Source organism: Callospermophilus lateralis, chromosome X (assembly GCF_048772815.1).
Source record: "Callospermophilus lateralis isolate mCalLat2 chromosome X, mCalLat2.hap1, whole genome shotgun sequence".
NCBI classification, from domain to species: Eukaryota; Metazoa; Chordata; class Mammalia; order Rodentia; family Sciuridae; genus Callospermophilus; species Callospermophilus lateralis.
This window is the reverse complement of record NC_135325.1, coordinates 10,465,399-10,489,005: the sequence shown is the minus strand read 5'-3', so window position 1 is coordinate 10,489,005 and position 23,607 is coordinate 10,465,399. Positions and strand designations below refer to the sequence as shown.

Below are 23,607 nucleotides of genomic sequence, written 5' to 3'. Positions count from 1 at the left end.
GAAAAAAAACATGCAAATTTGTTCTTTCTTCAGGTTTCCAGTTTGTTAATTCATTGAAAGTTTGGGAAATCGAGGAATGTCTTAAATAATGTAATCAAATTATATCAAAGCACTGCTAAATATCTCAGGTTCTCCTTGTAGGCACTTCTAAGTATTTTGTCCAAAGTAGAACAATGGACTGAAAATCTACTGGTTAATGCACTGATTAGTATTTAACAAAAGACCTTTAATAGAGCAGTTTCTTCAAGAACATTTTTTTTAAAGAGAGAGAGAGATCTTTTTAATTTTTTTTTCTTTTTTTTTAGTTTTCGGTGGACACAACATCTTTGTTTGTATGTGGTGCTGAGGATTGAACCCGGGGCACACACATGCCAGGCGAGCACCCTACCGCTTGAGCCACATCCCCAGCCCCTCAAGAACATTTTTGTTCAACAGAACAACTTGGAAGGGAATCTTCAAAGTATGAGCAAATGGGCTGATTCCAGTTCCATTTTGTGAGCATGCTTATTAATAACTCAGAAAAACAATAAAACCAGAAAGTAAATTTATCAAATTATGAATTATATAGAAGTGAGAATGGTAGTTAATATACTGAATGACAGACCTGAGTTACTAAAGATCATCTGGGATACCATTCTAAAGAATTAATTCTAAATTTGGGAGAAGAGAATTGTGAAAAACATGTTTATCATAGCAATAGCTATAATAGATACCCAACCAGACCCAACTATGGGGAGATGTTTAAGTGATCTTCTGTATGACTAGTAAAAGAATATGTAATAATGGTGAATATTCTTTTAGAAAGAATATGTAATATTACGCAAAATGCTTACAATATAAGTGTTAGGAGACTAAGAAAGGAATCAAATTTACATACACAGCATTGTTCAAGAATGCCTTTTATGTATAGGCGAAATTACAGTAATACATCAAAATATAAGCAGTGGTTATGTTTGGGTGATGGAACTATTGATGAGTTTCTCTTTCTATTTCTGTATTTTACTTTGAAGATTTTCTTTAATGAACATAGATTTTCATAGCAAAAATAATAAACATGAAGAAGATGCAGAAATATTTTTCAAAATCGGAGCCATAAACAAAAACAACTAAATGGATCGTAATGAGAAGAAATGTGAAATTCTGGGATGAGGTTTTTTAAAAATGCTAACTTTAGGACTGCAGCAACAAGGCTTAACAACAGCTCCTGTGAGATTAAAAAAAAAAGACCTAGAAATTAACTGACTGTAAATTTGTTATGAGCCAACAGTGACATGCATGGCTGAGGGGGAAAGATAGCCATAATATCAGCTTCGGATTCCTTAATATAATTTGTATGCAAAACAAAGGCAGCAATAATATTCCCATTGTGCTGGGTGAGTTGGACTCTATCTAGAATATTGTGTTCAGCCTTGAACTTGAGCTTTAAAAAAAAAAAAAGATGTTGAAAACTGGAGAGAAGCCAGCAGCATGAGGCATCATAACCGCAGTAGAGAGATTGGTTCTCACTTTGGCTGCATTAGAATCATCTGGAGAGTTGATTAAAATGCACATTCCTGGGTCCTCTTCCCGAATTTTTTATTCTATAGATATGGGATGGAGCCAAGAATCTGCATTTCTAACTAGCGTATAGGTGATACAAAGAAGCTGGTATCACCTGCTCTGGAAAACAAAACACAGACTGTGAAACCAGATTGCCAGGAATGGAATCCCAGTCTTCCCCCTACTAGCTGAATGACCTTAGGCAAGGTTGATTGCCCTCTCTGTGCTTTGGTTTCTTCATCTGTAAAAAGAAATAACTTCCCCCATATGGATTTTATGCCATTGCAGTAGTTTGGCAGATGGAGCAACAGTGGAAAATGTTGGTGTGGTTGGGTTCTGAGTGCCCCCAATCTTCGCCCAGGGCACTCACCTGTGAGATGGTGAAAAAAGGACTTCTGCAAGGAGTGAGAAGAAGTGACCACTTATTAACACAGACTTGATGTCAGGAAAATTTCCCCTATTATCACCTGGAGTTCTCAGAGTGTGCATCAGCATCAACTAAAGACTTGTCAGAAATGCAAATTCCCCAGGCCACCTCAGACCTTCTAGATCAGAAACTGTGGGGCTAGAACTGGCAATTTGCATTTTAAGGGGTCCCTCCTGATGGTGCTGACCCATAGTCAAGTGTGAGGAATGAATAACCTAAAGCATCACCCAAAATAATTGATATGAGGCACTAGAACATGGAAATTTGATTAAACTCACTCCAAAAACATATCAGGAGGATGCAGCTCAGTGGTAAAGCACCTGTCTAGCATGTGTGAGGCCCTGGGTTCCATCCCCAGCATGGAAAATAAATACCAGGTAGAATATGCCTCTGATAAATATATACATCAAACTCTTACTTATACCATATATTTGCTTTTGTGCTTAAAACATATATAACACAAAGATGATACTGAATTTGTTCAAACCCAGAAAATCTAAAATCCACAGAGAAAAGCTATCACCTCCTATGATTTTCTCAGTAGGGGCTGCTTCTTATTTTATAAGAGGAGGAGGGGGCAGGAGTGGGAGGTGGAACATCTGAGAGTCTAAAGGGACTCAGGGACCATGGACTTAGGTTACCCACCCACCTCGCTAACCAACAGGAAAGCCCAATGACCCAAACTAATGAACTAAACCACACTCACTTCCTTTCTCCCACCCACCAATGCAACCAAAGCCTCTCCACTCCCACAGGACAGAAGTTTGATAGAAGCTGCTGGCAGTGTTGAGAGTATTTTTCATACTCTAGGAATTCATCTAAGTGCTTTAGAATACTGACTCCTTTAATCCAAATAACAAACTTCTATGGAAGGTACTGATCTCCCCATTTTACAGATGTGAAAACTAAGGACAATAGAGATGAAGTAATTTCCAAACAGGTCACAGAGCTAAGAAGGGATAGAAAGTTGGCTTGGAACCTAGGCAGTTTTTTTTGCAGTCTGTGTTATTAATCTGTATACTGCAATTTCTGTTAAGGCCAATGAGGAAAAGGAGATACAAGTAGGAAGTCTACCTTGGCTTGTTTGTGTGTGTGAGACAGGGAGCCAGAGAAATGGGGTGATAGGGCTGGTACGAGCTCAGTATGGAAGGCACATAGGAGCCAGAAGAGGAGGGACCCAGGGTAAACAAGAGGCTTACATGCTGTTTTGCCCCTTCAGGTCCCTGATAAACACTGGAGCTGGTACAAGAAGCAGGGTCTCCTTCTCTTCTCCTCCTCCTCCCCTCCTCCTCCCCTCCTCCTCCCCTCCTCCTCCCCTCCTCCTCCCCTCCTCCTCCCCTCCTCCTCCCCTCCTCCTCCCCCCCCTCCTCCTCCTCCTCCTCTCCTCTCTCTCTCTCTCTCTCTCTCTCTCTCTCTCTTTTCCTCCCTCTCCCTCCCTCCCTCCTTCCCTCCCCCCTCTCTCCTCCCACTTCACCCTCACACACATAAATACATACACACACACACACACACACACACACACACACACACACACATACTTTTTTGTGTGTGGTGCTGGGGATTGAACCCAGGGTCTCACACGTGCTAAGCAAGCAATCTACCACTAGCTACAATCCTAGCTCCAACTTTCAAGCTCTCTAGGGAAATTCACCTTTAAAATAATGAAATACCATTCTATATCTATACAGTATCGTTTTGTTTTGTTTTGCAATACTGGGTATTGAACTTGGGACTCTCTATGACTGAGCTATATCCCCAGCCCTTTTTATCTTTTGATACAGGGTCTCACTATTACCCAGGCTGGCTTTGAACTTACAATCCTCCCACCTCAGCCTCCCAAGTAGCTGGGATTATAGGCATGCACCACCACACCTAGCTGGTGTAACTGCATTCTTGTGTAGTTAAACAAATATTCTGTCAGGTGTAATAGGGATGAGAAGGAGACTTTGACCAAAGTCCTTCCTTTCCTTTTCTTCTACAAATCGATTTATAATGAGCATGTGCAGTGCAGCAGGAGTAAGGGAGTTAAGTGATGTAGCAAGGGACAAGGATTGCTGGTTGCAGAGTTACTGGAATTAGCAAGTAGGAAGAGCCCAGAGGAAGCCTTGCCCATAGGCTGCAAGGACATGGGCAGTGACAGGATCTGATTACATAACAGAGGAAGAGAGGAAGGAACTGGGTGGGCACTCTCTGAATAGCATGCCCCATGCATATGTTTGGGCTCCTTAGAAGCCTCCTCCCCTAAATTCTCAGGACTGCTTTGCATCTCCATGATATTAAACCATCTCCTATCTCCCCTGCATCCATGGCACTCCTGTACCACACTAGGAGTATAAAGGGCCCTGCAGACAGGAGTGACTGCAGATGACTATCTCCCATTCAGAATCCGCAGCTCCTGGCCCAGCACCTGGCACATCATCATTGTGCTGGAAATGTTTGCAGAATTGAGTTTGCTGAGATGCAGTGAAATGCATTGTCACCTTCAAGGCAAGGAAGTGTGTAACACACAATCCTGGGGCTGTATCCTCAGTGGGGATCCCCTTAGAAGCAAACCCTGAGACAAGGATTCAAGCACATGCAGTTCATTTGGGAGGTGAAAGAAATACCAGAGGGGCACAGAGAAGTGAGAGCAGAATGGAAGGCAGTCAATAAAGGGCATCTTGCCAAGCAGCTCAAGCCCACTGGGGAAGCCCCGGGAGCCCTTGTAGAACACAGGAGAGGGACAAGGAAGCTGGGGCAGGTACACACCATTGCCCATCAATTGTTGGTTGAGAGCTGTTGAAGAGGTTATGGTGAGCCCCCCAGTCCTACACTGTACTCCAGGCCCTCCATGTGAGTGACACAGCAGGCTCAGTGGGAAGAGAAAGCTCTTAGGCAAAAGCAGGAGACTGCAGCTAGAAGATAGACAGGTGAGCAATGAAGTGGTAAGGACAAGGTCACTGGTTCCCAACTTTATTACCCCCAAAGGGTTTAGCCCCACTCCTAGAGTGTGGGGGGAGGGCAGTATGTCGAAGGGATCTGCATCACTAACAAGTTCTCTAGAGCTGCCTGTCAGGCTCTGCTGAGGACACAGGCAGGGCACTAACTGGTGGTATCAGAATGCATGCCAGAGGGAAATGCAATGCCTAGGATTGGCAGAGCTTAGAGACAAAGGCAAAGAGGTGAGCTACACTCCTGTTTTGCCCTCTGCAAGAGAACATTTCCCTCTTCATTCAAAGTCTGTGTGTGGGAGTCACATGCCTGTGGAGATGGGAACATACAGCTGACTTCTCTGCACCTGCTGTGGCTAAGGCAACTCCCTCACAGCACCCTCAGCATGCTACCTCCCAGTGACTTCCATCCTGGTATTTTTCTCTGGATGTAGCCTAACAAGCTTAGGTCCTGGTGACAAAAAGCACAAACAAGCATTTCAGAAGGGATTCAGCATTTGGCTACATAGTTCAGCTGGGGATGAGCCTTGTTCAGAAAACTGTTCCTCCCGATCTGACCCTGAGCTGGCCAGGGTGGCTGAAGGTTACACTGAGTCCTTCTCCCTCCCAATTTAGGAATCGTTATATATTGACCTTGAAAGCCTCTTCCTTTGCTCTGGCAAGGGTAAATCCTCCAGAAGATACCCCCCAAATCATTCTTTTATCATCTTACACTCATTCACTGACTTTGATTACCAGAAAAATTGCAGGCCTCCCATTCTATGCTTCTTATTTACAATAAGAGTACATGCTTGCAGGAAATGCAGAATCCTGAACAAAAACTGGTGCTTATTTCACAATACCAAATTTGCACTTTAAAGCTACACCATGTGTTTCATCACACAAAAGCAACCATGACCTCTTAAGAGATGAGCAGGAAAAGGCAGGGAGACAGAGATAACAAATTTACCCTTCACAGAAACAGAGACACCCTCATTTATCTTTTACAATGATCACCCCCAGCAAAGAATACAGCAAAGCCACATGGACACACTTCCATTTTAAGATGGGGTCACTGCCACAAAAGCCACAGGGTTAGGCCTCAGACCACTATGAATATCTGGACCACCCAGTTCAGGAAGTTGGTCACTATAGAATGCTGAGGTCGACACCTCTTAGGAGGAGCTTTAATTAGCTGCAGTCCAGAGCTTCATGGCAAGGGGGAAAAAAAAGCTTCGGCCCCTCGCAAATGGGAACATTTTTTCAGCTTTCCCAATGGGTTGCCAAGTGACTCAGCATTGGCCCAGTGCGGGCACTATTATTGATGAGAAATCTTCCGCCTGGGTGATATACTGCATAAAACACATGCCCAAAGAACAGTGCCAAGTCATGCCAGGAAGAAAAGGCGAATTATTCACCTCCACTTCAAATGCAGGCAAATCCTTTCTTAATGCAGGGGCTACTCCATATCAGAAAGACAAAGCCCTGAGATAGTCAGAGATTTCCATCTAAGATTCAAGGAATTATTAGGCAGAGTCTCTCCTTTCTTGTTGACTATTAAAAGGCAATCAAATTGAGGACAGCAGAGAAAAAGGGCAAGAAAAAAATTTTCTTTTTCAAAAACAGGCCCAAAGTAGAAAGCTGCATAAAAGCTGTCAGCTCATTGTGTTCTTTATGAGTAGTATGAGCTCCACCCAGAGGTCATTTCTAGAACTGCAAGTTCATTTAATTTGGAGAAAGAAAACCTCCATCTTTTGGGGTCCAGGGCGGGACGAGCCTCAGAGAATTGCTGGAAATTCTTGGAAACATCCTTCATTCTTGCCTTTCATTAAAGGCACTAGTCTGAAATCTGAAAGATAAAATATACCTGGGGAACCTAGCAAGATCCAGGAGGGCAATTGCCTTTGATATTTGTACCTGTCGAGGAACTAGCAGAGTTCCTGGCAGATTGAACTCAGCTCAAAGAAAGCACAGTGTTCAAAGACTACTTTTAGAAGAAAAACTGACAGCTCTCATGAAATAAAATCGAAGACTGGAGAGCAACTCAGAGGGCAAGCAAGAACACGTCTAATATTAGAAATACTGGGAAGAGTTCTCCTTTAAGAAGGAGGTATGATCTGCTTGCCTAGAAAGCCCAACTGTAAGGCACCCACTCCCTTATGGAACTAGGAAGATTTCCCGGAGGCAATCTTGATGCATACTTCTCAAAGAACTGACTGAAGTTTCCAGAACATTCCCAAGTATCTGTCCATTCATAAAACACACACACCCTCACAATCCACCCCACCCTTGTGGCCTTGTACTAATTCATACATACACTACCCTAGTCCCTAAGGAGTTAGGCTAAAGAGCCCCAAATATGCTGAGGCCTCAACTGCCCAATTCTGTTCCAGATATCCCAGATATCTACCTTCTAGAGCACTTTCCATAACATTCTGTGCACACCTGTCCTTTCATGACTTAAAAGACAGCTTTGACAGACCTTGGAGGGGAAAACAAAATCAAATTTACCATTTGTCTTCCTCCAACACTCCCTCACCCACCACCCAAATTCTTTCTTCACTAGAAACACTGAACAGGCTTTTCACATAAAACATCTATGGCAAGGTCCTATTAAAGCTCTAGAAAATATCCTTGCTAAACTTCTGCACACTCCCATTTCAACAAGTCTAAGCATTCCCAGAATGTTGCCCTCTTTGTTTCTTGATCATAATGCAAAAATATTTTTGCTTGGGGTTGGGGATATAGCTCAATGGTACAGTGCTTACCTAGCATGCACAAACCCTTTGGGTCTCCAGAACCAAAACAAAAAAATAATTTAGTGCCCAGGATGACTCAGTATGATTCCCTAATGATAACAATCACACTGGCCTAAATCACAAATGTTCAGACTCTACCCTAGATCCATGAACCAGGTTGGGAAGGGAATCCAGAAAGCTATAAAATTTCTAGACATCCCAGGTGATAGCTATTATCAGAAAGGTTTCAAAACACCTCTTAAAAGAAAAAAAAAATGCTCCAGATTTTATAGTCTCCCAGCTGCAGAGTGGCATCCATGAACAGTGTACCAGGCATGCTATACCCACTAGAGCTCCAGTTCCATCAGAATACCTAGAATTAAGATAGGCTCCATTTTTTTATTTTTAAACAGCAATACTCTTAATTATTTCCTCATTTATTCCCTTATCTTGTTTATGGTATCAGAAAAATTTACAAGGCCCACCAAGTGTCTACTGCTAACTTTTGTACTCCTACACAATGGTCTACTACTGGTCCACAATTGATAAACATGGTCTTTGGATCATTTGTGTTAAATGATGGGCTAAGAAGTAGATCTATTTGGTTACTGGAAAGGATTTGCCTCAGGACATTTGCACACATCATGCACAGAGAAGAAGGACACATGGCCAATACAGGTTTTCTTCTTCTTTGCATCTTGAGGGCTCTTCTGCCAGCTGCTCCTGATGGCTCCCAACTGCTCTGCATTCTGCCATATCCAATGGTGGTTTATGGCAAAATTCACTAGGCAGCAGGCCCTGAGGCTCTTATAGATAGCAATTAGAAGGGAAAGCTGAATTATTGGGTATTTGAAAATGCAGTTAGAGAAAGAAAAAGTCAGATGTTATTTTATCTTAACCCCCAGTGATGAAATCTATTTATTCATCCAAAAGCACACACCTAAATCTGGGGTCATTCAGAACCAACAGCTCAGTCAATATAAAAATCAACTACACAGTCAATGTCATCATGAAAATCCATTAAACCAGAAATCATACTTTGTTCATCAAAAGGAATTCTTACCTTTTCTTTGGCTTTCCTTTTCGTCCCTGCATCCATCCAGTCATTTTCTTTCTCCAGCATATCAATGAAGGCCCAGCGAACACCCTCAATCAATTCCTCCATCTACAAGAAAATACCCAAAGAAGAGGTGTCAAAGACAAAAGCTTCAGACAAGGTTTTCTGAACTAAAATTAGGTTGTGTAGAAATAGTTCAATGTTCAATATGATGAGGAAGAAGTTTTTCCAACTTGACCCCATATTCTGGCAGCATTTATTCTAAAACCAGTAGATTATAGCCTTTTCTTTCCATGAGAATAACTGGATAGCCCAGCTGTGAAAGAATAATGTGTTTTTATTATTTCTAATAGGTTATGACTAGGTGGTGATCTGCTTAAGCCAATTTCAATAATTTAATATGGATCTGAGAGAGATAATAAAGGCACAGACTGTGTATTTCAGATAGGTATCGCAGAAGAAAAGTGAACAAACAGTTGGAAGTGGTACTGTTAACCAAGAAACAGGCAAGAAGAGCCATTACTCCAAAGAGTGCTTTGCCAACATGAATCAGACTTATGCCAAGACCCCAAATCTTCCCCAATTTAGTGCCACTGGTCAAATCAAATGCTTGGCTGTTCTCTATCATCTTTCTACCCTCCTCTCTACTCTCTTTTAGCTCAGCAAAGTCCCATTATTTCAGATCTAGAATGCTAAATGCAAAGGGAGCTTCTACAGAACATCTTCTAAAAGGCCTGTTCCCAGAAGTTCAAAGAGTGAGGCTACATTCACAAAGAGGACAAGTTTTCCCTAGCTTTGCTGCCAGCATCTGCAGGCCAAGAGAGGACTGGGAGAAAAAAGACTATGACACTTAATTTCAGAAGCCACACAGCAGTATGAGGAGGCTGTGCCTGTCTGTGGGTGCATACCCTTCAAAATCCCATTCTCCTACAGAGATACTCTGGCTTTCTTAACAGGACACCCAAGAAAGAATAAATATTGAGATCTGGCTCCAGAATTAAGTTAAATTTGAGATTATGGGATTATAAATCAATTTTAACATTACCTCTAGAAGGAAAACAGTTTAAATGTTTCCTTTGTTCTATAAGGAATTGTAGGCAGGAAGCTCAAAATAATTTTTTTTCTGTTTAATAAGTTTTCAGCTATGTTTTCAGTTCAATAACAGTTGTAAGGGAACCAGAGCTGTAAATCAGTGGGCTGGGTTCCATCGTATGTAAATAAGAACAAACAGCAGATGGAAGGGGGTGGGGGGGAAGCTTCACAGCTATTTCTTCCCAACTTAGTAAAAACATGTAAAAGAAGAGAAACCTCGACTTGGGATTGGGGTATAAGAAAACATGAAATAATGGTAGAGCAAAGGTCCTATAAAAAGCATTGTCAATGGTTCTCAACTTTATCTATACATTGGAAGCTTTGGGGGAACTTAAAAGAAAACTGACCAAAAAATAATGAAACATTTTAAATTAAATAAAAAATCCTGAGGCCCAGGCATCAGGATGTTGATGTCATTAATTTAAGTTCTAGCCTGGGCTCTAGGAGTTTTTGAAAGCTCAGCAGGTGATTCTAATGTGCAGCCAGGGTTGAGACCCACTGATCTAGGGGAAGCCATTTATTTTACAAATAAGGAAATTAAGAGCTGATGATCTGTCCAAGATCATATAGCCGGTGAGGGTCAGAGCCAGGCCCTGACCACAGAGCTAAAATGACAATTGTGAGCTCAGAGCTTGTAAGAGCAACAACAGTGTCCTGCATAAATTAGACGAAAATGCCAGGAAAGTGGAAGGGAACCAACTGAAAAATGCAGAAGACAACAATTTAAACAGAAAACACACATAAGGAGGGTGTGAAAATGGCCAAGAAATCTCCAGAGACTAGATCTTCTGCATACGCAGTCATCAATACCCCAAGTCTTTGTGACCTCATCACGCAGCAATGGACTTCAGCCACCCCATCACCTACATGTGGAAAGAGAAAAACATTCTCTACATTAGGGAGGGGCAATGGGGATGGAAAGAAGCTAGGAGATTGATTTGAGAGATTTAGTAACCAAATGAATGGAACCAGATGATTAATTGTATGTGGGAGGTGAAGAAAACTGGGAAAGTTAGATTAATTCCTAGGCTAGGCTTCAGTGGTTATTGTTGCCATTCTCTAAGACCAGAAGCATGGGGAGAGAAAGAGGGATAGGGACAGAAGCCAGATCACAGGTGCCTGGGGTTATAGCTCAGTTGGTAGAATACTTGCCTGGAACATGTAAGGCACTGGGTTCCATCCTCAGCACCACATAAAAAATAAATAAATAAAATAAAGGTATGTGTCCATCTACAACTAAAAAGAAAAAAAAAGAAAAAGAAAAAGAAGCCAGGTTACAGTGGAATGAGGAGAGCACTATGAACTAAAAGAATTAAGGTATAGATCTGAGGGTTTGGGTTTGGGCATGTTTGCTGCTACTCCTGTTTTTATTGTTGTTATTTTATTGTTGCTATTGAACATGTGAGATATTTGACTGTGTTTGAATACAAATGGAAAGGATCCAGAAGAGAAGGGATTGGGGAAAAGAGAGTTATTAATGGTCTCTGAAAGGGCAAAAGGAAAGATGGGGCTGGGACCCAGAGACTATATGCAAGGATTCATCTTAGAGAGGGGACAGGACTATGAGAGAGGAGAAGGATAAAATGGATAAAATAGTGCACATTTTGCAGAAGAATCTACAGATTAGATGGTAGAAGGTTGGGAGAGTCCTCATTTAATCATGTGGCTTTTCTCCATTAAATAGGATTGAGTTCTGCTAAAAGGATTTCTCTAAAAAAAAAAATTCTTCGAACATGGACATTCACATCTTGGCAGCATGAACAAACTGCTAAGAATATGGGTATTTACAGATGAAGGAAAAGAAAACAGCAAAAGTTTTCCTCTCAATATCCTGGCCAGCATGTACCAATAATAGAAAAATAAGTGAAAGAATAAATTTAAGAAGTTGAAAATATTTATTTGGGATAAGGTGTATGTAAACTAACCTTACATTTTGGTTTAAAATAAATTAATCAATCAAATTAAATAAAATAATCACTATCCAAGCCAGAGAGATCTTTGGCAAATTTTAGACTTTGGGATATCTATGTTTAATCTTAAGGTCATTTTACTCCTATTTTCTTTGGGGCATTTATAATGAAGTATACACTTATTATTAAAATGGAGATGAGTGCTCTGGATAACTTTTTCTAAGCAGCATATACCCTCATGAAGACCATAGGACCTTCTTGGCCATTCTTAGACATTATGATGACTTAAATTCATTAAAGTTTTGTGGGATGAGGTGGTGCCCATCTATAATCCTAGTGACTCTGGAGTGTGAATTAGGAGGATGGAAAGTTCAAGGCCACCCTGGGCAACTTAGCAAGGCTCTATTTTAAAAGGTAGCGGGACTCTAAGGATATAGTTCAATGGTATAGCTCTTGCTTAACATATGTGAGGCCCTAGGTTCAATTCCTAACACCACAAACAAAAAAAAAATAGTTTTAAGCATTTTTGCATGGGTTTTCAAAGTCCTTTGCCTATAACTTGTTAATTGTCATTCCAATTGGAAATGGAGGCAAAAAGATTTAATCTCATTGTCTGGATGAAGAATGACAAATAGTTTACTCACATGTAGCTTCCCCCCTTCTCTGCCGTTCTTTTCCTCCCCTGAACCATCACATCTGTCTCCCCTAAATCCATCTTTTGATATCTCATTCTTTTTGTGGTTCTTTCATATATGTCAAACACAAATAAATCAATTCATTTTTGTTTTCCCATGAGCTTCAGCTGGTCCTTGCCCTTGAGAGCAACTCTATTCCAGCCCCCATCTCAAGTTCTTTTTTTTTTTCTTTGCAGAATTTATAGATTTATTATATAACATTTTCTGTGAAATGGTGCTGAACTACCCCAGCAGACTTCAAGAACAAGGGAAATCTTTGAAGGTGATTAATGTCATTGGTTGGAATGTCAATGCAAATATGAGAAATAATGGTTTTAGCATACTGGAACTAGGAAGATAAATCACTGAACATTTATGATTTTTATCTTTAGACTACTCTCCAGCATCACATAATAACATTGCATTCAGTCAAGTCATGTTCCCTGAGGCAACAAGAATCTGATATAATTTTAAAACAAGAAAAAAGAGAAAAAATAGGATTTCCTCACCAAACCTTGACCTAACACCCCAACCAGCCATCATATGGCATTATTAGAAATCATTTAAAGTAGAAGTCATCAGGTTAAGTTATCCATAGAAAATGTTTATTTAGAGTCAAAGATCAAAATGTAACATATAAAAATTAAAGTGTTATGTGGTATAATCTGCCACATTCAGGGTAAGGGCCCATCAGACAAAGCAACAGTGCTTTGAGAGAAGTCAGTTCATCCACCATGGTTATTTGTAGTTTCCTTCAAAGCTTTGTCTCTGGCAATAAAGAAATCTTACAAAGCCAACTCAAGTCCTACCCATGGATCCCAAACATTTAACCCCATACTTTAAGTCCCATCTCAGAGTGACTTTCAGGAATATAATCAGAACGATACAGATGTGTTCAATTGCCTTCCCCTTTACATTTATTTGGAAAGATCTGTAACAAGAAGATCTGTAAGCTTTGAGAACAGAAAACATGATTTAGATCAAATGAGATCAAGCAAATAAAAAAGTATTTCACAAATTTAAAATTGTTAGTTTTATGATTTCATATTTCACACTCTTTATGATTTTCATATCTCACATGATTTTTCACACATGATTTCATATCATGTTAATAGCTAACATTGTCATATAGCCAATGCTCAGTAAATACATATTGATCACTTTATGCTTTTCAAAACCTCCAGTGGAAGTTTTAGCCAGAGCAATTAGGCAAGAGAAAGAAATAAAAAGCATATAAACAGGAAGGAAAGAATTTCAATTACACCTGATTGCAGATGATATGATACTATCTATAGAAAAATGTAAAGACTCCACCAAAATACTATTGGAACACGCATTCAATACTGTTGCAGTATACAAAATGAACAGCCAAAAATCTGTAACATTTTTATATACCAATAAAATTACTGAAAAAGAAATTATGAAAGCAATTTCATTCACAATAGCTACAAAAAAATAATATACCTAGTAATAAATTTACCTAAGGAAATGAAAGACTTCTACAATGAAAATTACAAAACAGGGCTGGGGATGTGGCTCAAGTGGTAGCGCGCTCGCCTGGCATGCGTGCGGCCCAGGTTCGATCCTCAGCACCACATACAAACAAAGATGTTTTGTTCGCCGAAAACTAAAAAATAAATATTAAAATTCTCTCTCTCTCTCTCTCTCTCTCTCTCTCTCTCTCTCTCTCTCTCTCTCTCATTCTCTCTATTTAAAAAAAAGAAAATTACAAAACACTGATGAAGGAGAATACACACACACACCAAAAAACAAAAAACAAACAAATAAAATGGAAACACCTCCCATGTCCATGAATTGAAGTACTTTTTTTAAAAAGTGACCACACAGAAGGAAGGGGATTGAGGGTAAGGGAGGAGGAACAGGAAAAAGGAAGTGAAGTAAGTGAATCTGACTTAACTTTCCTATATACATTTATGAATATACCACAGTGAATCTCACCATCACTTACATTCACAATGAACTAATTTTTTTTTCCAAAAAAAGTTATAAATAAATAGCAGAAAGATCAGTAGAGGGAAGAGAACAGGGGCAAGGGGAAGTACTGGGGACTGAATTAGAGAAAATTATACTCCATGATTTTATAATAATGTCAAAATTAACCCTAATGTTATTATAAAATTATTTTTAAAATACCATACAGATTGAAAGCAATCATCATGAAAATTCCAAAGACACTATTCACAGAAACAGAAAAAAAATCCTAAAATTCATAAGTAAGCACTTAAGACCCCAGATAGTCAAAGTAGTCTTCAACAAAAAGAATAAATATAAAGAACTCAACAATATCTGATTATAAGACATACTTCAGAGCCATAATAACTAATACAGAAGAGTACTATCATAAAAATAGACATACAGACCAAAGGAATAGAATAAAGATCCCAGGAATAAATCTACATATCTATATCCAACTGATTCTTGACAAAGATGTCAAAAATCTATGCTGAGAACAAGCTGAGAGTAGTGGTACATGCCTATAATCCAGGTTACTCAGGAGGCTGAGGCAGGAAGATCCCAAATTGGAGGCCAACCTGGGCAATTTAGCAAGACCTTCTCTAAAAAAATAAATCAGAAACAACATACGTTGTAGAAAGGACACCTTTCAATAAATGGCTCTGGGAAAACTGTATTAGCTATATGCAGAAGATTGAAACTTGGACCGTATCTCTCACCCTGTAAAAAATCAACTCAAAATGGATCAAAGACCTAAATGTAAGACCTGAAACGAAAGTATTAGAAGTAAGCACAGGGGAAACATTTCAAGACGTTGGTACATTCAATGATTTTTTTTAAAAAATATGACCCCAAAAGTACAGGAAACTAAAGCAAAAATAGACAAATAGAATTATGGCAAAAGTAAAAGCTTTTGCACAACAAAGGAAATAATCAACAGAGTGAAGAGACAATTTCAAAATGGGAGAAAAATTTTTGCCAGCTATTTCATCCAAAAGAGAGTTAATATCCATAATATATAAAGAACTCAAAATACTTAACAACAAAAAATTTGGCAAATGGGGGAGCTGGTGTTGTGGCTCAGTAGTAGCGCACTCGTCTACCATGCATGAGGCACTGGGTTCTATCCTCAGCACCATGTAAATGTAAAATGAAGATATTGCATCCACTTAGAACTAAAAAAAATAAATACTTAAATAAAAGACTGCTAGCTTTTAAAAAAATGGCAAATGGGGGATGGGATTATAGCTCAGTAGTAAAAGCACTTGCCTAGCACATGTGAGGCACTGGTTTTGAGCTTCAGCCCCATATAAAAATAAATAAATAAAGATATTGTACCCATCTACAACTAAAATGAAGAACTGGCAAATGAACTAGTGAAACTTCACATTATGTACAACCACAAGAATTTGATCCTAATTGGAATAAATTATACTTCATGTTTGTATAGTTTAAAATACACGCTACTATCATGTATATCAAATAAAAAATGGCAAATGATCTGAACAGACACTCTTGAAAGAAGAAACAGCCAACAGGTATATGAAAAAAAAAGACACCTGTCATTAGCTATCAGAGAGATGCAAATCAAAATTATGATATCAATTTGCCCAGTTAGAATAAATATCATTTAAAAAAATAACAAAGGCTGGTATGGATGTGTAGTACTGCATGTTCTTTCTCATACGTGAAAGTTAAAAAAAAGTTAACCTGAAAGTAGAATAGTGATTTATTAAAGATTAGGAAGGTAGGCAGATAAAGGAAGCTTGATTTGATCAGTGTACTTTGTATACATGTATTGAAATAGTATACTAAACCCCATTGATCTATATAATTAAGACATGCTAATCAAAAATAAGATAAAAAAATAAAACAAAACCTTCCAATAGACACCTGGCAAAGAAGTGAAATTGAATCAAACTTTTTTCATATATGTTCATGTGTAACAGTTATTTCAGCAATACTAAGAGAAAATACCAAACTTCCTCACAGAAAGTATGTGATTATTCAAGTAGGACCAGGAGGTTTACTAAAATGGAAGCTGAAAACAGAAAAAAAAATAATTCAAGTTACCCTTTTCAAATGAAGCCATTTTTGAAAAGAGAGACCTATTCTGATATAGAAATTCAAAGCCTGAATCTATGGAACTCATCAGTGAGTAGCAAATCCATCTTTATATTAGGAGGCAAGGTTCCCAGCAAATATCTCTGGAATGGTTCCAGCCTACAAACAAATATAAACTTTAGTGGAAATCAAATGACTCAATAAGTTTGTCTAGTCATTCTGACATTGGTGATGTCACAGTGGCACAGGACAAATAGCTAAGAATGGTTAAAATATATAACTATATATCACATATCTTGTAGAAATATTATAGGATAATATAATTCTGAAAAAGACAATAAAGAAAAAATTATCGAAGTTGACTGTGTGCATCAATCTTAAATTAATATTGTACTAATAAAATTCTTAACTAAAAGGCATAATCTTGAATAGACTTTCTTCTTTAACACAATTAGAAATTATCATATCTTAACAAACCGTGAGCTTAAAATGTTTCCAGTCTTCCTAGTGTTTTAGAGCATGGCCAGTTTCCTTGACTTTTAACCACTTGATTAATGAAAGTGCCAAATGGAACTCATTATTAAAAATATTTATGATTAACCCTGAAAAAATAGACTGCAATCTCAGGGAAAGTGTTCTAAATCTTTTATTTCTGGCAATTGTCATTTTATTAGAAATACAGACATTAAATCATTGCATAAATAAATATTAAATATTCATTGATTCATTTTTATACTGTAACTTTTTATAAAAATGAGTTTGGATTGGTTCCGGATAAAAATATAATAATTCCATTAAAATAAGAAGTAACAAAGAGACATGTGGAGGTAGAAGAAATGATTAAGCCAGAAAACTAAGGATAGAAAATGCTGAGATTTCTAGCAGCCAAGTGTGCTAGTAAATCATACCAGTTTGTTATAACATTTAGCAAACTTGCATAGCTATTACACATGTTGGCAAAATAAAAAACAAATATCAAATTATTTGGGCCCAAGTCATGCTAAAAAGTGTGTTAGTCTGGTGCAGGAGTTTAGTATGTCCTTTTATGAAAACACATGTATCCATAAGATTGGGGTAAGAAGGAAGAATAAAATATATTCATTAGATATGAACATATAGACTCTGTTCCAATTTCATAATTCATCCTTCCCTGTTTCTCACATATTCATTATGAGAGGAAATGGATCAGAAACCAGAATATTTACAAGTCAACCAATCTCATAATGGTCCATCCTTTGGCTATGGATAAACTACTCCCAGCAAGTTACTATGACTGGTTACATTCAACACTCAGATCTTATTGAAGGGATAAAGGCTTTTTTCTCAGTAAGTGAATCTCCAGTATAGGGTCTTTGCATTTTACAAGTCTGATCAAATGTGCTCCACAAGACTGTGGCTGATAATACATAACAAAGGCCAACAGTGTCCAATGCTATCCAGAGACATAAACAACAAACAAGAAAGGTGGGCCAAATGTGTCATCATTGTGGAAGCACACCCAAGGACAAGATCAAAAGTAGTGTCTAAACTTATTTCAAAAGAAGTCCCAATGACAACATTGTAAAAGCTATCTATGCTAAGCCTCAGGCTAGCATCATTCTGAATGGAGAAAAATGGAAGGCATTCCCTCCAAAATCTGGAACAAGACAGGGATGCCCTCTATCACCACTTCTATTCAATATAGCTCTCGAAACACTGGCCAGAGCAATTAGACAGACGAAAGAAATTAAAGGTATAAAAATAGGAAAAGAAGAACTTAAATTATCACTATTTGCGGACAACATGATTCTATACCTAGAAGACCCAAAAGGGTCTACAAAAAACTACTAGAACTAATAAATGAATTCAGCAAAGTGGCAGGATATAAAATCAATACGCATAAATCAAAGGCATTTCTGTATATCATCGACAAAACTTCTGAAACGGAAATGAGGAAAAACACTCCATTCACAATATCCTCAAAAAAATAAAATAAAATACTTGGGAATCAACCTAACAAAAGAGGTGAAAGATTTATACAATGAAAACTACAGAACCCTAAAGAGAGAAGTAGAAGAAGATCTTAGAAGATGGAAAAATATACCCTGTTCATGCATAGGCAGAACTAACATCATCAAAATGGCGATATTACCAAAAGTTCTCTATAGGTTTAATGCAATGCCAATCAAAACCCCAACGGCATTTCTTGTAGAAATAGATAAAGCAAACATGAAATTCATATGGAAAAATAAAAGACCCAGAATAGCAAAAGCAAGTCTAAGCAGGAAGTGTGAATCAGGCGGTATAGTGATACCAGATTTCAAACTATATTACAGAGCAATAGTAACAAAAACAGCATGGTACTGGTAACAAAACAGGCGGGTGGACCAATGGTACAGAATATAGGACACAGAGACTAATCCACAAAGTTACAACTATCTTATATTTGATAAAGGGGCTAAAAGCATGCAATGGAGAAAGGATAGCATCTTCAACAAATGGTGTTGGGAAAACTGGAAATCCATATGCAACAAAATGAAACTGAATCCCCTCCTCTCGCCATGCACAAAGGTTAACTCAAAATGGATCAAGGAGCTTGATATTAAATCAGAGACTCTGCGTCTGATAGAAGAAAAAGTTGGCTCTGATCTACATATTGTGGGGTCGGGCTCCAAATTCCTTAATAGGACACCCATAGCACAAGGGTTAATAACAAGAATCAACAAATGGGACTTACTTAAACTAAAAAGTTTTTTCTCAGCAAGAGAAACAATGAGAGAGGTAAATAGGGAACCTACATCATGGGAACAAATTTTTACTCCTCACACTTCAGATAGAGCCCTAAAAACCAGAGTATACAAAGAACTCAAAAAATTAAACAATAAGATAACAAATAACCCAATCAACAAATGGGCCAAGGACCTGAACAGACACACTTCTCAGAGGAGGACATACAATCAATCAACAAGTACATGAAAAAATGCTCACCATCTCTAGCAGTCAGAGAAATGCAAATCAAAACCACCCTAAGATACCATCTCACTCCAGTAAGATTGGCAGCCATTATGAAGTCGAACAATAACAAGTGCTGGCGAGGATGTGGGGAAAAGGGTACTCTTATACATTGCTGGTGGGACTGCAAAATGGTGAGGCCAATATGGAAAGCAGTATGGAGATTCCTGGGAAAGCTGGGAATGGAACCACCATTTGACCCAGCTATTGCCCTTCTCGGACTATTCCCTGAAGACCTTAAAAGAGCGTACTACAGGGATACTGCCACATCGATGTTCATAGCAGCACAATTCACAATAGCTAGACTGTGGAACCAACCCAGATGCCCTTCAATAGATGAATGGATAAAAAAAATGTGGCATTTATACACCATGGAGTATTACTCTGCACTAAAAAATGACAAAATCATGGAATTTGCAGGGAAATGGATGGCACTAGAGCAGATTATGCTAAGTGAAGCTAGCCAATCCCCTTAAAAACAAATGCCAAATGTCTTCTTTGCTATAATGAGAGCAACTACGAACAGAGCAGGGAGGAAGAGCAGGAGGAAAAGATTAACATTAAACAGAGACATGAGGTGGGAGGGAAAGGGAGAGAAAAGGGAAATTGCATGGAAATGGAAGGAGACCCTCATTGTTATACAAAATTACATATAAGAGGTTGTGAGGGGAATGGAAAATAAACAAGGAGAGAAATGAACTACAGTAGATGGGATAGAGAGAGAAGATAGGAGGGGAGGGGAGGGGGGATAGTAGAGGATAGGAAAGGTAGCAGAATACAACAGTTACTAATATGGCATTATGTAAAAATGTGGATGTGTAACCGATGTGATTCTGCAATCTGTATTTGGGGTAAAAATGGGAGTTCATAACCCACTTGAATCTAATGTATGAAATATGATATGTCAAGAGCTTTGTAATGTTTTGAACAACCAATAAAAAAAAAGAAGTCCCAATGGGCTATCTAAATTACTTGTTTTGCTGGATGTCATTTTACCAAAGATTGCATAAATGAGCTGTCAGGATTGGGGTCTGATATTTGTTGTAACAAGATTTAGCCCATAGAGAGTTGTGAAACCCAGATCTGTTATAGAAATTATATTTGGCTCCTTGAGTAGTTTCATGAGACTCTCCTATGAGCCAGACTTAGCATTAAATGATTGGGCAGGTTCTGGAACATGGCCAGGGCACTGGCATTAAAAGGATCTTTATCCCAACAGAAAGCTACTACAATGGATATGCATGCAGGACTAGCAACAGCTACCCCCAAGCACCTCACTCACTCTCACTCTTTCTGAGATAAATTAGGAAGAGGTGATCTCCATGCAGGAGTTGCCACAGCTATGCCAAAACCTTGATGTTATATATTGTACCTTTACTGCTCATGTTAGGCATGACACACATAGTAACAATAGCTAACATTTACTGGGCACTTATTATGCACCAGGTTTTGTGCTGAACCTTCTATAAGGATTATCTCATTTAATCCTCACCACAAACCAAAGTGGTAGGTACTATTTTTATCCTTATTTGTGATATGCTGCAATGATGCCCCTGCTTTTACCCACACCCTTTGCCATGTGACTACAGATCTTCTCACTAAAAATGTAGAGTCCATTTCTCCACTATATAAATCAGGACTAGCCTTGTGACTTGCTCTGGCCAACACAATGCAGACATGACATTATGCCAGTTCTGAGCAGGAGCCTCAGGAGGCCCCACATGTTTCTGCTTGCTCACTTGCATCTCTGCCACAACCATGAGAACATGCCCAGGCTAGCCGGCTGAAGGAAGTAAGACACATGGAGTAGAGCCCAGTCATCCCAGCCACTTCTGCCAAAGCCAACCTAGATCAGCCAACCCCCAGACATTTGAGCAAACCCAGCCAAAATCAGCAGAACTGCAAAGGGGACCAACACTGACTCCAGATGCATCATCAGTAACTTCTTATTGTTGAATGCCAGTCAGGTTTTGTGACTGATTGTTACATAGCATTACTGTAGCAACAGAAACTCATGCACAATTTACAAACAGGAGTACAGGCTCAAAGAAGTTGTCTAATTTTCCCAAATTGGTTAGATCTGAACTATGAGATGCCATTAGAACTTTGTAGAAAATTGGATATAATTTCTATATTATGTAACTATATTAAAAAGTCCTTTAAGACCCAAATTATTTTGGTTTTCCTTAACCCAGTTCTTCAACCAGCTTCTCTGGAAACTGATTTGAACAATAAGATACCATTTACTTGATAGCCAGAAAAAAATATCCTTTACTTGCATGAGTGTGTCATACACATACATATATACATACTGGTCTTAAGAGCAACCCTCAAGAGTACCTGCATCTGTAGGGAATGAATAAGTCCTCGGTTTAAGGGCAATGCTATAATGCATGGCACTGACTTTCATGTGACTTCTGCCATCAACGTTATAGTTACATCTCATTTACTCAACCACTGAGAGAAACAGTGATCAAGGGAATCGGAGACTTAAAGAATATTAATGGCAGTACATCAATTCAATTATCTTGACTCACTAATGAGGTGAACTCCTAGTGTACAGAGGTTGTAAGTTCAAACTCCACTGCCGCAATTGGACCCATGTGAGTAGTTAAGTCTTCAATACCAGCTGTAGCAGTATGGGGTAGGAGGAGAATTCCATTCTTAGGAGAAGAATTACACTAGAATTGTTCACGTAAAGAGCAGCTCAGAAAAATGAAGATACTGTAGGTCATCTATGGCATTATTTGGGGACATGAACAATGTCTTTACTATGGAGGGAAAGATAAGCTACTAGAATGCAGGAGAAATTAATGAATTATTTTACACGGTAAGAAAAGTTTTAATTCTTTGCCCAAAGTCTAAATCTAAAGTGTAATAATGGGCTGGGGTTGTAGCTCAGTGGTAGAGCACTTGCCTAGCATGTGTGAGGCACTGGGTTTGATCTTCAGCACCACATAAAAATAAAAATATAAATCTATTAATGTGTAATAAAAGATTTATTCTGCTTTATCTAGATTAACCTTCTGAATATAGAATGTTTTAATATATAATAAAAGATCAGTGACTTTAGATTTGTCTGAGGAGTGACAAAGATTATCTTCTTGACCAGAGTTTAGTTTCTTAACTGGACCTTGACCTTGCCCTCCTGTCTACCCCCTCACCCCCAACCTGTCCTTGTCACGCCTTCCTAGCTAGGTTCTAGCAAGAATTCTGCTAAGTGGCTTTAGAGAGAATTTCCAACCCGCAATATCATATCACTCTCTATATCAGATCCAACTCTTTGGGGTTTTTTGTTTGTTTGTTTGTTTGTGGTGCTGGGGATTGAACCCAGGGCCTTGTGCATGTAAGGCAAGCACTCTATCAACTGAGCTATATCCCCAGCCCAGTTCTTTGTTTTTTACCCTTAAAATCTGATCACCCTTACCTGCCTGCAGCAAGAATCCTGTTAAGTTAGTTTAGTAATAATTTCCCTCCTCTTGATGTCTCTTCTTAATAATTTTTCATCCACTGACCCCCTAATTCTGCCTGTTTGCTTGAAATTCACAACTATCTTTGCAACATTTGGAGTTGAGCCCAATCTTTCTCCTCTATTGCGGTAAAATTGACACCCTTTGCAATAGACCTGAATAGACTATATGACTTTAACAAACATCAAAATATTTTTTTCTTTATAACCTTATAACAAAAACACAGAAATCTTGAGGGAGCAGGAAAAACAGCCTACTGGCAAAATTGAGATATATGAATATATATATGAAAAAAGACAGGTAGTTTGGGTACATAGTGTCTACAAAGAAATAAAACAAGATTTTTTAAATACAGAAGAACTTAGCTCAGCTGAAATTTTCAGATGGGAATTTCAACTTCACTGAATTTTCTAGAAGCTATAGTTAAAGCAAAAAGACCTTTTCAGCATCAACACAAAAGAAAAATTGGTCTTTGATGTATATGCTCACATTTCTGCCTTAGTAACTAGAGAATGGTAAACAACAATGAAAAAAACTGTTTGAAGAAATATTCCATAGATGTGGGTCACCATTTGAAATATTGATGGTCACTCCTTAGACTGATGTAAGTAGAAACTACTGAAAATTGAGCTTAGTGTATAGCCTGAATCAAAGATATCCTAAAAAGTCGTTCTTAGATCAAATCTCTGATAATCAGCTTCTTTCTTGTTTCCCTTTCTTCTGACAGGTATATAAATACAAGAATGCAATGACAACTGGTTG

At 38.5% G+C, this 23,607-nt stretch overlaps 1 protein-coding gene across 2 annotated transcripts in view; it reads right to left on the bottom strand.

Moving 5' to 3' along the window:
* Phex (phosphate regulating endopeptidase X-linked) overlaps window positions 1-23,607 on the bottom strand; it is a 185,634-nt gene that overhangs the window by 88,751 nt on the left and 73,276 nt on the right. For both annotated transcript variants that reach the window (XM_077107194.1, XM_077107195.1), the window contains exon 12: window positions 8,677-8,778. In XM_077107194.1, coding sequence (XP_076963309.1) covers window positions 8,677-8,778 — 102 coding nt within the window. The remainder of the gene's footprint in view (window positions 1-8,676; window positions 8,779-23,607) is intronic.